At 38.1% G+C, this 18577-nt stretch overlaps 1 protein-coding gene across 1 annotated transcript in view; it reads right to left on the minus strand.

Moving 5' to 3' along the window:
- LOC116689499 (EGF-like repeat and discoidin I-like domain-containing protein 3) overlaps positions 1-18577 on the minus strand; it is a 123100-nt gene that overhangs the window by 53198 nt on the left and 51325 nt on the right. Inside the window, 1 exon segment of the mRNA XM_032516054.1 lies at positions 4499-4612. Coding sequence (XP_032371945.1) covers positions 4499-4612 — 114 coding nt within the window.

Genomic DNA, 18577 nt, shown 5'->3' on the forward strand with positions numbered 1-18577 from the left:
AAGTTGTCCTCTTGGGCTCTGGAGAAGCTGAGAAAATAACTCAAGTTATGTCGCAGTGATGTCATCAGGGTTATTTTAGCTTGGTGACACATTTTTAGCTGAAAGTCTGCATTAAAAAATGAGCATAGTAAGTTTGCAAGATGTGGGCATTTACCAAGCAGGGAGGATGTAATGAAAGGAGCTATTGAGTTGCATTATGAAAAATTTAGGTTTCAACTTTTTAGGAACTTGGTTTTAAAATCTTGATATATCGTCACTGATATTAGTTGGAGGAGCAACTATAATTTTATCACTTCAAATATTTGTCTTTGTAATGTTTAATTTATTTTTTTTAAGGATTATGAACCCTTTTCTGTCAGGGCTGTAGTACTTGAGTCTGGTCTTGGACTTGGACATTTTTGTGTGGTCTCTGACATGTCTCGGACTTGCTGGTATTTGGACTCAGACTTGTCTCGGCCACTGGTCCTGTCAAATATGGCTGTTGGTCTTGACCGAGTCCAGGTGTCTTATTATGTTGATAATAACATTCGAGGGAAAGACAGCTGCTAACGCTACGCCGATGTTTGCTAACAAAAGCGAAAATTTATATTGCTCCAGCTCCTTGAGTGCCATTTCTGTGTGGTGTGTGTGTGTGTGTGTGTGTGTGTGTCCCAACCTGCTCCTTCCCTAAACATTTTCCTGATGAATTTGTTTGAAAATTCTGCACTTTGTCTTAAAAGAAAAGAACATGTGTTAAATTACACTTTGTTTGTTGTTGTTTATCAAACTAACATACATGTCTTTCCTATTAACCCAAGTCCAAATAACAATATAACACAATGTTTTTAAGGGAAGGCATAAACCAACCATAGGGGTGCACTGTGTAATACTGCTCACTTCTTTTCTACAGTACAGCTGGAGTGAAGTTATATTGTCATTTAGTTGTTCAAATGCTCAGTACTACTTGCCTTGCCTTGCCTTACTAGTACCTAATGTAGCAGTATCAGTTCAAACACTGCTATTATAAGGTATCACCATATGTCATTCTGTTTTCTTTAGATTAGATCATATGATATCAAGGCAAATGGCTATACTTACAAAACCTGGGTGTTGTGACACTATTTTTGCTTTCATATCAACAAATAACCCAAAATGATTGTCTTGATACGTTCTCGATAAGATCTTTTTTTCTGTCTTGCACTTGGTCTTGACTCGGACTCAAACCTTTTTGGACTCGGTCTTGACTTGGACTCGAACCTCTTTGAACTCGGTCTTGACTTGGACTTGACTAGTCCTGGTCTTGGACTTGTCTTGGACTCGACAACGGTGGTCTTATTAGGACTGCGGTTTGTTTTGTTTTTACTTCAGTGCACTGGATTTCAAATGTAACAAAAAACAAAGCAAGGTTATAGTGTGGCTGTTAAACTTTAGGAGTGTGGGGTTGTTTACATCTATATTGGGTGAAGAGTGTAGAACTTATTGCCCTTTTTGCCATCGGCTGTTTGTATAAAAAGGGCTACAGTTTCTAAAAAGCTATCTGTTGTGGATGCAAACACCATCAAATTAAAGCTGAGAGTCAGCACTTTCACCTCATGGCAGTTGTTATGTTTCAAATCTAATGTGTTGAAGAAAAGACCCAAAACAAACTTTCCTAATAAGTATAGACAACTTTGGCTGGCTGAATTAATGGATGTATAAATGTTGAATTTATATGGGGAAATGTAAATGAGCATCATTAAACAAATAACCAAGCTTAGCATATGTTCAATCATTAAGACTATATCTTTTCTCCTTGAGTTTTTCACTCACCAACCTTATCAGTCAGGCTGTGCCTCTTTACTCCTCATTATTCACATTTTCCTCTGCCTTCTGTCATTCACTTTATAAACACAACCACAGTGACTTCCCTAATGTCTCTCTTTCCGCGGAAGATTTGTTCCTGAAAATTCCTGAGTCTGTTGCCGAACAACAACAACTGTGCTGCACCTAAGATATAAAATCTGATGAATGAATTTGTGAGTAGCAGTGCAGAGGTGGCTCAGAGCTCAGAGTCCGATGATAAATTAATCCTAATACAGTATGTTCCTAGAGTGAGCAGACAGAATCTGTACAATAGCATAATCAACACAAGAGACCACTTTAAGCTCTCTGGCGTCTTGCAAAACGAAAGCTAGATGTGATAAGACGGAAGCTCTCTCTCATTCTATACAGCCACTGGGCAAATCAAATGATGGCATGCAAGCAAAAAGTGGTTGTAACTTCTCAGCATTGAAATGTACAGTATTATTACTATGCTTGAGGGTTTAATGTGTTTGTCTGAGGAAGCAGAAAAAGAGCAGTTTTTCTAGCTATTGGTGTTTTTATTAACTTATATAAGGAGAAATGTTGATTTACTGTTATGATGTTAATGACCTGTAAATACAAGTGCTATGTATATATTGCATATATACATGTACTTATTATGCCTTTACTCCAGAAAACATGAACACTGCGTGGAATGTGAAGACCTTAAATATTCAAGTTTCAAAGAAATACCAAATTAGCATGCTGCGCTAGCCATATCCCAAATTATACATGGTGGAATTTCAGTTTATGTGTGTACTTTCCCTGAAATTCATCCTGTCCAGTATCAAAAGATCAACTTGTACCCCACACTGTATGTATTTTTAGTAGGAGAGAATTATTTAACAGACACTCTTTCAGCCTTTCCTCACCCTTTCCCGCCCCCCAAAGTGGTGTGACACAGAATATGGATATAAAATTAACACCAACAACAATTTTAAACATGTGTTAACATACAGACAAACCTAGGTCTTCCAGTGTGACTTTTATTTCCATGTCAGATGTTGCAAACACCTACTTTGATTTTTTGTGCCTTAATTTCACTGAAACACATTTAACTGAGTTAAATTCTCACTCAGTTTCTGCACGCAAATGTCGCCAGACAACACAATCTTCTGAACCTAGCCATACTGAAAATACAGAGAGAGTTGTGTGGAGATGAACTCATTTTGCAATAGCTTCAATTATGGCTGCACAATTAATCAAATTTTAATCGCGATCACGATTTGGACTTCCCACGATCAAATTTGCGTGATCGAGCGATTATTTTTTATAAAGCATCATTTCATAGAACGCTCCGGGTTTTTTGCAAAGCCAATCTCCCGCTCCATAAAGCCGTCTGCTCATGAGCCAGTCAGAGTAGTTCACTGCACCCCGTGCAGCTAAGTTTCTAGATGTAGACAGTCACAGAGGACAGAGTAGCGTGAGGAAAACTCAACAGATAGCAGTCGGTAATACGTCAGTCTCAAGGTTTACCAGTTTACCAGTAAACGCAACACTTTGTCCCATTTGTTGTTTTTCAGACAACAGCAGTGACCGGTGCTAGTCTGGGCTAGTAGCGTCTGTTAGCTGTTAGCTAGTAGCGTCTGTTAGCTCCTCTAGGACGCACCGGTGCTAATGTCCTCGCATCCGCTGCAATGCTGTTTATATGGATATGGTTTAATTTTGCGTTACGTGACCCATTTCGTCTGTAAAGCCGTGCCTGTGTTGGATCTTTCTACGCTCTCTCGTCCTACTCTCTCTCCTCTTACTCTCCGCGCCCCGCCACACAGCGGCCGCCAGTCCACACTTCTGATATTTGTCTACAGTTTTAATTTTTCATTAACACAGCTGTATATTGTTAAGTATGAGGGGGCAAACCTGTATTTGTACCAGTGTTTCCGCGGGTAACTCTGTTATTGCGGCCGCTACGGTGAAGAACACAGAAGAAGTTATTGAATGCAGCTAACTTCAGTTGGTAGAGTAACAGCGTGGGAGACGGAGCTGCTGGACCGAGACCGGGACCTGGACCTGGACCAGAGATGTGACCCATGGCCAGAACATCATAGTTCATAAAAATGCAGCGCAGTGAAGATACAGACGTTTAATACACACGACGTGTGTATCCGCCGTTCGACCCGTGCTGGACCTGTTCATAATGATCAGCCGTCTCTCTGTGAGTAGCGTCCATCACACTCCCTCTCGCTGTTATAAATAGCCTATGTGACAATAAAATTTGTTTTGGTTAAAATCAACAAATAATCGTGAGAATAATCGCGATCAAAATTTTGATCAAAATAATCGCGATTATCATTTTGGCCATAATCGTGCAGCCCTAGCTTCAATGTAACAAACGCTTATTAATATTAAAACATTATGAAGCTAAAGCTAAAGCTTTAAAACATCTTAATAACTGATGAACTACTGTGAACAGGATAAGATCAATTGAGAGCTGCATGTAAACCAAAAAAAAAAAATGAATATTACAAAACACACTCAAAACCAAATAAATGCCCTCAAGAATTAACAGAATTGTGTAAAGTTGTCATTAAAGGTCGTCACACTATGCACTGAAGAATGTTTAGATGGTCTTTCTGGGAATAACCAGCAAACCATCTGGTGTGTGTGCTGTAAAGAATAACTGAAAAATTGTAAAAGAGTTAAAAGAAAAACATAACTAAGAAACATGAGCACTTACTGTATTGACAGTTCCGCCCCATGTACTCCCCTGGGCATTCGCAGGAATAGTTGGCAACCAGATCTGTGCAAATGCCCCCGTTCTTGCATGGGTCCCTTTCACATTCGTTAATATCTAGAAGAGCCACAAAACAAAAAAAAGGTGCATTCATTAAATTGAAGCAGACTTGTAGGCAATTAAAAAGACTTCGTCCTCATTAGAATGCATAGGAAGCATATATTGAATTTCTCTTTGGGTTACTTGATTCTGTCTGCCCATAGAAGCTCTGGTTTCTTGAATGTAATAAATCAAATAGCTCCTCGAGAGACCATTAATGCTATAACACAGAAAGTTTTGAAATGTTAAGGACAATTAACCTAGTGCACATGCTTTGTAGTATAATTAATGATCATACTTTTCAGGGTGCCGTTCTTGATCAATTCTACAAAGCTATACTTCTGCACTACTGGCAGTGATTTTGCAATAGGCTTGGGAAAAAAAAACAGTCTCTTCATTAAAGTATCACAGAAAAATAAAAGAGCAGAAGAGACTGTCAATATGCTAAACTGTCACAAAATTACTATCTATTGTCTGGGCATATTTGCTCTGTAATTGTTCTTTGGAATAGCTCTTCTCTGATTGATTCATCTAACCAATTACAGAAGGTGACAGACCCGATACCTCTCTCATCACACCATTTGCACTCCGTTCTATTATACATACAATTAAGGGGAAATGGGATTAGAGGGATAGTTTACAAGGGAAGGGAGGGAAGGAGGTAAACTTTTGAACAATTTTGAACACATTTCTAATGATTTCCAAATTTGCCCATGGCTGCTACAAAACTTTTAATCCTTTAAAACATGCCATGAGTGTGTGACTTATAGGTACATTTTGGCTCCATAAATATGTAACTACGCTTGGGATTTGGAAAGCTTAAGAAAGTGAAACATGATTAAAGTAAGAATTTCACGGTGCTTGATTTTCTGAGATGTTATCTATAATATCTAAAATAATCACTTGGGCACATTTGTATTATCTCAAAACATGTATTCTTTTCTGTGAATGTCCTGTCAGTCATGGTCTTCAAACATTATGGTCACTAAGGTACTGTGACTGGCGGCAGATGCATTTTAAATCTGCTGCAAAGCGGAATAAAAAGTAGAGTAAATAAAAGTGAGGAAGAGAGGCACACAGAGAGGGAGAGCAAGATAGAGAGAGAGCAATAACATGTGTTTTGTGATTCACCAAAAAAATCCACCAGGGACCCACTAGATAACTGCATTGGGTGGACAAGATGTTTGATGAAATTTAGCTGTAAAACCTTTCCCAGACGATGACAAGATGATAACAAAAGTTGTGAAGATTGACTTGAACACATATCTATTTTGTTTTTATTTGTCTGGAATGCAAAGGGAGTTTCTTTTGTGGACGTGTACAATTCTCTCTATGAATACTTTATATGTAATCATGAATACCATCTAACACTGTGTTTTTATTAAATTTGTTTCATAGTGAGCACACAGTCAGCACCCTCAAGACAAGGCCTGCTGTTTCTTTTAATATCAACATTCTGCTTCAGATACAGCTGATGCTAGAGAAGCCCGGTTTTTCTTAATCCTCTGCTATACAGGCAATTTAGTGAAATGCAGGTGACACATCAAATGTACTGCACATGAAATAAACAGAAAAACAGATCCTCCAAATGTGAACTCCACTTACATATTTTTTAGCACTTCATTTTGGGGAGAAAATTGTTTTAGTAGACAGCCTGTTGTTTTGTGGCTATACAGAGCACAACAAAATAGTTGATTTTCACAGTTGGCACTCAAAACTCTACTCTAGAAAGAGAGACTGACACACTTAACACACAAATATGCTGGCCGCAAAGTAGATTGATCAATCTCAAAAGGCTACTCATCTTTAATTGTGTTGGGATGTGAAAAGTATAAGACAGAAAAGTAAATATGTTTACCCAAATATTTAACGTGTCAAACTGTGAAGATTCATACACATGGCACTAATCTTTGCACTTTGCCATTACAAAAACTGTTTGCGATTGTCTATTTGTCTAGTTGTGTAAGTCTGTGTGGCTGTTTTTCAGTGTCTGTTTTACAAGACATTTTCAAAGCTTTTTCATAAAGCCATTAAAGTTCCAATGTGCAGTTGTTTCCCAAAAATTGCATCAGGGTTGGATCTACATGGTCTACCGTCCGCTGGGGAAGATGCAGTTGATTCAATGTGGTTTGAATTATTAAGACTCAAGCTTTATGAGACAACTGGAGAGATGCAATGTACACATAAAGACTGAGGCTTAAAACTTAAGCCAACAGCGCAGAAAAATATTGCCTCAACATTCTGATCTGTTATTGAAATTTGGTTGAAAAATGTTAAAGATCAGGTATTTATCATTATTTATTAGTGTATGTAAATAAGAGAGCTAACCACGCAAAGACTCGAGGTCTGCCATTAATGGGGTGCATGTGGGGTGTGTTGGATGATTGTAACGGAATGCTATAATCAGATGCAAAATGTAAAGTAATCCAATGTCATTGTACTTCTCCATAGCTAATTGCTGAACATATCATGTTTCAAAATAATGATTCAGAATCATGTTGATGTACAGTATATATATATATTATATATATATATTATATATAAATTTCCATGAATCGATTTCCTCATGAATACTAGTGATCTTTCTTCTGCTCCCGCCTTGGCTGAAACTGTGCTTTGATGAGGTAGTGCGGGACAATCTGATATGATTACATATCCAAAAAAACAGCCAGCATGACATTACTAATACAAGAAACTAGCCTCGTAATGACAACACGCTATTAGCATAGAGATGAACAAGCACTTGTCAGAAGGAAACATGTTGATAATGGGAGGTCACTGCAATCTGGGGGGGTATGTTGTAATTTATTTCAGTTCGAGGAGCAACACAATCCTGTTGAGAACTGTTAACCTGGAAAAAAAAACACTAGAGCCGGCCATATAGAGGACAAAAATGGCCAATCGTCATTAAACAATTCAGCTTCTCAGTCCTCAATAACCACTAACAGACAGTAGGAAATATGATAACAACAATAAAACTACAGTCAGTAAACAAGGGTACAGTGTGGCCATATGAAACATCATTCATGCATTTCATCGCAGAGTAATTTGTACAAGGGATATTTGGTCTACTAACTGCCTTAGTGGAACACTCAAATGGAAATGTGATTTTATTGCCACTTGTGAGCATTGAGATACAATGCATCCAATGCATTAACTGAATGCAGATCCATCTTTGAATAAATGCAGTAGCATTAATGTGAACATCATAACATAAATGACAAAAACTATGCTGGAAAGTTTAGCTGAGCAAGCTCATAAGTATTAATATGTGTAAAGCGTATACCCTTTATAAAGGCTATTACCTCACATGTCAAAGGAGGAATAAACCAAGAAGCAAGACTAGGTTAAACCTAGTATGTGGCTGGACCATGCATGGTCAATAAGATTAATTGTGGCCAATTTCTTACAGGGTTGTCTATAATTTGATATAACTCCTGGATATTAAAGGTTCATCTGTAGTGGTCCCAGTAATATTGTTTGTTGTGTACTTAACATATCACGTGACATGGTTAGGATACGTTTAAGACAAATAATTACATGCTTTAATGAAATAAATTCAATAATAAAATCCTGTTATTTTCTGTTAAAAAAAACAAAAAAAACAGACCTAGGTTGCACCCTATGACAATTATGAACTACATCCTTAAATGTTGGTACCACCCCACAACTTCACTGTTTACAATTGTCTGCTCTCTTTGGTGCGCCAATGTTAATATCTCAGCCGGAAACTGAAAATGAAACATCCTTTCCTTGTGCTACTTCAGATGGTTCTATTTAAAAAAAAGATTTTTCCTTTCTTCATGTGTTCCCCTTTCTGTTATTTAAGTAGTTTATCTAACACACACACACACACACACACACACACACACACACACACACACACACACACACACACACACACACACACACACACACACACACACACACACACACACACACACACACACACACACACACACACCGCATATTGAGGAAATTAATCAGCTGATTGATCGTGACAGCGGAGGCAAAGACAGCTGACTATGCGCACCAATTACATTTTGAAACAGCAACGGCCAATAGGAAAGCTCCAACTCAAACAATGTCCTCACTCACTTTGATCAATGGTGTAACTTCATCCCTTAGGGACAGACTCAGTGATGGACTCAGCAACGGCGTGATAGACATGTTTATGGAGCCAAAAATGTATATATTAGAAACACAAATGTACATCCATCCATCCATTAGCTATACCCACTTATCCTTGAAGGGCGCTGGTGGGCGAGAGCGGGATACAGGTTGCCAGTCAATTGCAGGGCAGAAATGTACAATAGCAAAAAAACATGAACAATCCTCAGCTCATTCTGCACAGAGCACAATCCACTGCAATCAAACCACTTAGATAAGTGATGCTGTTGTTATCCTTTAAGTTCATATCCCACTTTGTTGCCACCAGTACTGTAGGTTCAAATACAAAGGTGAGCCAAATGGGCAAACCACTTATCGTACATAGCCTGGAGCACAACATACCACAGAGAGAGGAAAACATAGCCAGCCCATCTTACGGTTGGCTTTCCTTTTATGAGAGGCCATTAGCCTCTGAGAGATCGACACAGGGAAAGTGAGACTTAAAAGCGGTCTATTGCCAGTAAATCAGGTGAGAGAAAAGGGATTACTTCAAGGAATACAGTTAATTCACCTGATAAAACTAGAGAAGAGAGGTGATGAGAAGCATGGAGAGAATTGGAGACAGAAACTATGACAGAAAGAGAGGAGATGGTGAACATCATGTACAGAAATGAAGATGTGCTAGTCCAGTGGGCATGTAAATAAACTGTGTTTATACAACTCTTAACACAGTTATAGGCATGCATCTAATAATAGCCAAAGTCTACCATTCTGCAATTAAAAAGTTTAAAAAAGCCTTATGTTAAAACAACATTTTACAATGGATGTCTTCAGTTAAATGGGAATGGTGCTATCTTGGTTGTAACAATTTAACAAGCCAGACTGAGTTAAGATTTCTAAAGTCGATGGAAACAATAAAACTACAAGGCATACAATGTAATATACTACAACACACCGGCCCTCCAATGATACTACTTTAGTGGAACCTATAATGCTTACTTTTTGTTGAAACTGTGGCAGGACTGGTTTTAGGGTTATTACATCATGTTCATTTTGTCGTTTTCATGTTGTTATGTCCACCCAATGCACTTACTGTGGTGGATAAAATTAATTGGCCTACAATACAGCGCCACTAGCAGCAGACAACTGATAATAGTAGGTTACTATTGTATTTTTTTGAAGGGCTAATATGGTGAATAGCATTGTATTGTGCAGGTGCATATTTTATTTTGTCAACCCCCGTAGAATTTATTTATTCATTAATGAATATATTGTACTTCCCTGTGGATTTTGTAAGTTCATTGGTTGTTTCTTGCGACATATGAATCAAGTTTGAAAAAATAATGAATACCCTGTATGTTATCATCATTAACATAAGCATTGTCATCCTTAAAAACAGACACCGCCTCTGGAAACCAAGGCAATGAATCCCAGAATAATTTTGCTCGGTTTCTGGTTTCAGGCTCTCGCCGTGCTCTCATCGGTCCACTGGAACATCTCCCTCACTGGCTTTGCCCCTTCATTGCTCTCTAAAAAGTGTCTCAGTTGGACAATAATGAGAGCAATGAATAGTGCTATGTGTCAGGAACTAGCACTGGCTGTGAGCGCTAAATTGGCTGAAGTGTGTCCAGAGAGCAGGAACAGACGAGCTTTGGGAGGGGGTTCACCTGTGTCCTCTCTGCAGCGCCAGCACTTGCTACAACCACACAAACACACAGCCTGAATTTGCTTTCCAGTTCAGTCAACAGTAAAGTTATTGTGTCAAATCTTGCAGAGCTGACATGAACATGTCATTAAAATGCGGCACAAAAGATTCCATAGAAATTCCATAGAAAGTGCATTTGACCTTTTGTAATTGTTTTAGTGTAAATAATTTTCACAGTAATACGTGTTACCAAAGCTAGAAAATAGATAATTTTTGTGTTCAGAAAACACATGCAATGTGTTTTTAATACAATTTTTAAAAGAAAGAAAACATACATGGCTACATACATGTTCTCCATCTATAGTACTAGTTTTCCTTAATACTGAGGAAATTTAATTTACAGAGGTGATCTATATTAAAATATACTTTCATTTTAGCTGGATTTGAATATATGCAGTAGCATCAGAAAGCCTAAACTGGCCCCAAACAACAACATAAATCATACAAATGATTGGAATAAATGCTTGCTAATAGCTTGTAATCCTCTATTACTTGTAAAGCCCCCAATCTTAATTAGCAGAATGAAAGGTAATGTCCCAGCAGTATTGCCAAGGAATCTCACCCACTTCCCTCACTAAATTACAGTCAGATGTAGGGTAAATCTGGGTAAAGCATTCTTTTTTCCTGTAAGCCACACAATTGGAGGTTAGTCAAAACTTTGCTTTCATGTGGAGATGTCTCATCATGTTACATTTCTCCATCTGGTCTCAGTTTATCACTGAGTTTTCCCTGGGGAGATTTCATCGTATCTCATCTGTTTTTATGTCACGGAGCCAGTGAACCCTCACATGTTTGGTAAGCAAGCTGGTCCTCTTGACCTAACTATCTAGGCAAGGAATAGTGGCTTGACCTATACGGTCAGTGATCGACAGAATTGAAGTGGACAACCGGTTGTTTACGCCTGCCACATAATTAACCCCTGACCTTGAACACTCATACTCCCTTGGAAGTAATCATCCTATGTCTTTTTTTTTATAGTGAACAGGGTTTCCCCTGGGACAGGCTGATGCCCTGTGATTCATGGCGGTATCCTGCAGAAGTTAGATTTGAAAAAAGACTACAATCCATGGACACAATCAATATAATTAATTGATCAGGGGGGGAATGAAAATCACACAGCCAATCGTTAACATTAGGTTGCTAGTCTGCCCAGGGAGAATGTAGCTATATCATTAGCTTACAAGCACTGTGACAGAGCACTTTATTAGGGAAGTTATGAGAATAAAAGTGTATGAGTATCTCATGTCTAAGGATAAGATAATTTTGAATAATGTGTATGTATATATAGTTCATATTATAAGGACATAATATACAAAACTAGTCTCATGCATACTGTGCATACCACCCACACACATCTATGGCAGCAGGACATTGCATATGATTAAATGTTTTGTACATATGTTATACACATGACACTGTACTACATCATGGGAACAATATGAACACATCATATTAATAATAATTGAATAGTAAGACATGCAGCTTTAATAAAAAAAACAGCATTTTGGGCTGTCCTGTATTTCCCTGTCATCAGTGTGCTTATCTATCCTGTGATGCAATCCTCATGCTTATTTTCTTTGGGAATAATACTTTTCCCCGCTCAGTTTTGGACTTTTGTTGTCACAGAACCTATTCGGAAATTCAAGACACTTCAATAGGTTGTACGCTCAGAGTGAGGGATTTATTACCAGTAAGTTGAATACATGCAATGTTTTTCCATCCGCATGTCATCACATCATCCCTAATCTCCTCTCTCCAGTTGTGTGTGCTTCTCATTCATTTTTTAATGATTCAACTCAAGCTTAAGCATATACTGTACGATACACATGCGTACAGTATCTATGTTGAATAGAAACATGTCTGCCTAAGTGAATTCCAGTTTGGATAGTTCTATAAATCTACTGTACGTCAAGAAGTGCTGATTTGTCCTCAGAGCTGCATCTTCGTATATGGGTGATCAGCCTTGGATGTTTTGTTTGACAGGTCCTGGTGCAGTGAAATGTGTCAAGTCCACACTACACAAGGCCAGGACAAGACCTGTCTATCCAAGTTAAGTCAGAGATAGAAGATGAAACATGGAAGTGCCTGTCTCCACTGTCAATCTACCCTGTCAATCTACCCATTTTGCTCATGCCACTGAAGTGACCACATAAGACAGGATTCCTATTTGGGGTCTGATAAAATCCCACAACCAGTTGTAAGAGAGATTTTAAATCAACTTATTATCTTTAAAATATATTATTATTTTAAAATAGTACATATGTTATAATTTTAAAATGTGTTTTCACAGTGCTATGTCTGAGCCTTAGCATAAGTATAGACTTTATTGATCTTCTACACAGAACTGTCTAAAAATTCCATCTCACATGCAGGTTAGTTTTCACATGCTGTATGTTTCAAGGGATATGATGATGCATGAAGCTGTGACTTCAGGACTAAGAATAGTGTTGGAAGACACGGTTTTTTGAAGTGGGATTAGTCTCATGAGAAGTTATTCACAGCCGCACTCCAGAAGCCCTTGAAAAGGTATGAGTATCTGGGAAGCAAAACACTCATCATACTGAAGACATGCAGACCGGGGGGGGGGGCGCTATGCTGAATCTGGTTTGTACAGAATGTAAGGAGTCCTCAGCTTAAAGGCAGAATGACACTCGAAGGAAAGCCTTAAGTGTCATTTTAAGCTTACCGATGGAGTCTCCACAGCAGGTGTGTGCGGGGAATGCTGATCAACCTCGGCAAAACCAAGTGTGATCCATAGCTTTTCAACATTATCGAGGTACGACTACTAGAATGTTTAAGAGACAAATGGTATAATATGCATGAACAAAGTGGTGGGAGTTGGCAGTCAAAGAGGAAGCACGGATGTGTGAACATAAAACCATAATATTTGAGTATATAACATTTTAACACAATTTACTGACAACCTTAGTTACATTTAAGTAGCAAAACAGGGTTGTAGAAACATTTAAGTATGAAAACCAAACCTAAGTGCAGCACTGGCATCTATATATGTTCACCATTTAAGTTGAGCATGCTCACATGGCACTAACAAAAAGTGCAGCTGAGTGTGAGAGATGTGGCGGTACAGCAAAAACTATAGGGTCACCATAGTCATTAGAATGTATCTTCTCTTTGACCTTGGATATATTCAGCTAATTTTATAAAAATCCATCCAATAGTCAACATATTTAAATCACAACCACAAATGTCAACCTCATGTTGGCGCTGGAACAAAAGTAAGGACTTCACCAAAGTCAGTAGGATTCATCCTCTGGGGACAATGAAAGGCAATCCATCCAAATTGTGTGAAGATATTTCAGTCTGGACCAAGGTGGTGGACTGAGCGTACGTCACATTTAAATGAAATATTGTAAAATCATACATTTAAGATAACACCCCAAGCCATGGCATAAAGACAAGTAAATAATAATGATGTAATATGTTTAGTTTAAAACTTAACATCTTAAAAAAAGTTGAATAATGACCTAACATCTTAAATAATATCCACTAAAAGAAACATGGTTATGATAAGGGTCAGATTCTGTATGACTTCTGCAGAGTTTAATATTGACAGTATTGCCAAATTAAGATACATCAGTGGTTTCAACAGAGAGTAATTTCACGCTGATTTTATGAATTAATTTTTTTCTTGTTGACCCTCTCTCTGATCTATCCTCTAGGAGGAGATTCTATGAATTCTTTGGTAAAAAGCACCATCATCCTCATAGTAGCCATTCACACATCTGTGTAATTTCTTCCACGCTGAGTCATATTTATGATTAAATGAGAGGTGGATTAATGATATAAGATATTCCAGCTAGGTAACAGCCAACATTTTATGTTATGATTTACAGTACAAACTGCACATTCTCATGACCATCAACCTTCAGTTACATTGAACTCTTAAATATGTAGTAGGACAACACTGATACTAATTTGGCCACACACTGACCATCCTGAATAATGTCGCTCTGTGTATTCAAGCTGAACATTTATTTGTGTTCTGCTTTAGCTTGCAGTGCCAGCCAGAAGCCTTTTCCACCACCTGGGATTTGGAAATGCATCTCTATTTATTCTTTGGCCATCTGCCAAAAGGCCCATCTTGACTGCAGAGGCTAGGAGGTGACAGCAAAGCCAAGCATCTGAGGGGGCCTTACACAATTAGGCCCTGCTAACAGCTAATTCCCTATAACTCCTCCACAGGAAGGATAAAACAGGTGAATGGGTGCTTAGGGACCGGAACCAGGAAGGGGGGGGAAAGAAACCTACTGAACAAATACATTCACACTGCTTTTTTAGCAATTTATTATATTTATATGTTTTTTCTTCACAGAATCCAAAGTACACATTTCTTAGGTTTTGTCATTTTATCTTTTGATCTCAACAAACATAACTGAAGAAATCCAGTCTCTAAGTAAATCTCTCCAGAAGCCATTTGGCACATTCAATATTCTTGTAAAAAAATGCTGGCCTTTCGCTAAAAGATTAACAAGACTGCAATTCAAGACACGGGTCTGACCATTTATTTAGCTCCCTCTACCTGAAGGCATTCTGGGCCATTATGTTTGGTTTTAACAGCAAAGATGCATTGGGGAATAAAATGCCTGTACTTGCTCACAAAGCACCACCTTGCCAATCAAAAAAGGTCATCTCCTCAAAGTCTGTTTCTACAGCAGTTCTTATTTGGCAGGATTTGCAGAACTGAGTGCTTACTAAAGGCATATGGAAAAGGTGATGTATCACTTTTATATTATCAATGATGGGTCAGAGTACTGACAGATGAGGGCGTGAGAGCATGCATGAGGCCAACGCTAGCTAGATCAGTGCCAAGTACAGATGGATCCTGGTTTATAGTGTCTGGTGCAACTATTTGTATTCAATAAACTTGAGGGTAGAAAGTCAGTTTTGTGTCAAGCTCAAGGCTCCATACAGAAGGCTAAATAGAAATATTGATGTCAGTGGCACATACATGGTGTCCCCAAACACCTTGTTTCCAGCTTATTTCTCTGGCATGTTATTCAAAATGCTCTCTGTCTGAGACAACATTGTCCCTCATGGGATGGAAAAAGGAGCAGCAAGATACCCTAGAAAATAGACATTTGAAGTTCAACACAGATCTTTGACCTGGTCTTCTTTATCTTAACACACACACACACACACACACACACACATACATACACACACCGCATATTGAGGAAATTAATCATTCTGTTATTTTCTGTTAATTTTTCTGTATAAAAAAAAGCTGACACCACCCTATGACAATTATGAACCACATCCTTAAACGTTGGTTTTGAAAAGCAGCAGCGCTTATGTATGGACATATTGAAACCTACACTGTACAGAACATTTGCTACCACTCCACAACTTCACTGTTTACAATTGTCTGCTCTCTTTGGTGCGCCAATGTTAATATCTCAGCCGGAAACTGAAAATGAAACATCCTTCCCTTGTGCTACTTTTAGATGGTTCTATTTTTAAAAAAATGATTTTTTTCCTTTCTTCATGTGTATCACTTTCTGTTATTTAAGACGTTTATCTAACACACACACACACACACACACACACACAACACCCCACAACACACACACACACACACACACACACACACACACACACACACACACACACACACACCACACACACACCACAACACACACGCACAAATACAAAAATACACTTAAATATAATTTTAGTATACTTTACCATACCAATTATATTGTAGGTGTGCTTGTTTTATGTGCGTAGGTCTATTATTTCAACAGCTACTTTCTAAAAACTGCTATTGTGATTTAAACAAAACAAATGCTCATTAGGAGTGGGAATCACTAGAAGCTTCATGATACGATATTATCACAATAAGATGTTACTGCAATTTTGAACATATTGCTATATTATGTGATATCTTGCAATGTAATACCTTTTTTCGCAAGAGGGGTCGCACATGCTGATGGTCATCCGTGCTGACCTAACAAGAAAAAGAAAAAAAAAACTAAACCGCTCTATCTAGTGGCCTGAAAAAGCAATTCTTGTATTATTCTAGAACCAAAAAGTTAAAATCTTATGTACAATTTATCTAATAAAAGATTGATACTTGGAGTCAGTGTTTTGACACAGTATTGCCATGGAGAATATTGCGATCCTATGCTGTATTCATTTTTTTCACTCACCCCTAATGCTTATGGCATTGATTTGGTCCATTAAATGATGGGACTATCCTAAACTCTCACTGCCTCTAAGACCAAGTATAAAAGACATACAGGGAAAGGGGGAAAACTTGTATTTGCATATAACGATAAATTTGGTCCTGCTTCTTTGTACCTCTCTTAACTGTGTATGCGAAATAGGGTTGCGGCTCAGATGTGAGCTGAGTTTTACTGCAAGATCTTCTCACCCACCTAAATATTATATATGTATGGAGGCCCTTTGAGACACACTGCAAGGAGACATGAAAAGTGTTGTTATATGTATAGACGATAGCAAGTACTGGCAGACACCAGTGCTGCTATAACAAGCCAATGCACCTGACAAGGCCACAATCTTCCCAGCTTTGCGAGACATTAAGAATGAATCAAAGTCTGCACATGTCATCCCAACAGATACAGCTGACTGTAAAAGGTAGGTGGTGTACTGGTAGAAACATGAAGCACACACTTCCCAAATTAGGTGCCTGCAGCTACATTAATGTTAGCGACAAATTAGTAATTTAAAATGAGCCGAAAATATTATCTGAAAATATATAAAATATAAATATTCTCCACCCTGCCCTCAGTGCTCAGATTTCCCTCTCAGTTGATCTAGCCATTATCATGGTGCTAACCAGCAAAGGCCAACCATGTCAGAGGTGTGGAATTACTTTCTGATAAGGACTTCAAATGTGTGATCTGCAGTGTTTGTTCAGCACATATTTCAAGATTTACCCCCTCTTGGTGCCAAAGAACTTTTCCACATTAGGTTTGATACTACATCTAAAAACACGACATCCAATTCAATATGCAGATTACATCAAAACAACAACGCTTAAAAGTACCCCAACCAGCACAAAACACCATGGATGCCACAGTCTTTGAAAAGGCTAAGACATTTGCAAATGATAGTGCCAAAGCATGTGACACTACAGAGAAAATAATGTAGTGTATTACCTTAGAATTTTACATTATTTGAGTAATTAATCTGTTACATTTGATTGTTACAGAACTGAATGAATCTATTTAATATTGTGTAAAATTGGTGTTATTTTAATAAAAGTGTGATAACTTTATTGGTTTGTAGTTAAACTCATGAAATCAATTAAAAAGTATAATATTATACAAATATACCAAAAAAACACTTTAAAATGGCTTTAAAAAAAAAAAAAAGAGTAATTTGTAGTTTCGGTGTTTGGCCCAGTGCATCCTGAATTTTCAGATTTGGTTTCGACCTAGAATTTTCATTTTGGTGCATCGCTAGTTTTAGACATTAATGTTCATTTCTTCCCACAGATACGAAAGTAAAAGCTTAAAGTCCCCTAAGGCCAGATTTACTGAACAGATTATTCCACATAAAGAGGTGCTCTTCTGTTTCCATTGACTCAAATGTGGGCCGCTTTGAAGAAAGAAAGACTAAATGTGCAGAGAGGTAAAACAACAGGACCACTTGCCCACAAGCATTTCCATCTTTCCATTTTGATCTGCAGAGACTCCTGGAAGACAGAAAGGGAGCACTCACTGGCTCTCCATGAGTTTTTGATCACTGGTGTAAGTTTCGCTGTGTGATTGTGGTCTCTTCTTTGGATGTTTGGTGTACTATGGACCCTTCCCCCAGGATTCTCTACACTCATCTCTTCCTGTAAATGCAGCTTTCTAGCCACAGACTCTTAGCAGTGGGTGGGCTGTGGGATTGTGAATGAAATGCTGAGAGGGTGTCTGGAAATGGTCTTGTCCTTAGCACAGCTCTACATCCCAGTAATACAGCAGTGGGGAGAGCCTTGAGGCTACCAGTGTTCACAATAGTTCTGAATGCCCTTTTTAGATCTGTGATACAATGATGACCTTGGGGTACTCTAGCAAAAGGGAATCTTTACTCACAAGATAAACAATTGGAGGCTTTTGAAAGGATTTGGAAGTACACTGTGAGGTAAAATATATTAGAGACTGTTGAGTGTACAACCTAACAATGAAATAGTGCTG

Source organism: Etheostoma spectabile, chromosome 5 (assembly GCF_008692095.1).
Source record: "Etheostoma spectabile isolate EspeVRDwgs_2016 chromosome 5, UIUC_Espe_1.0, whole genome shotgun sequence".
In the NCBI taxonomy this organism is placed as follows: domain Eukaryota; kingdom Metazoa; phylum Chordata; class Actinopteri; order Perciformes; family Percidae; genus Etheostoma; species Etheostoma spectabile.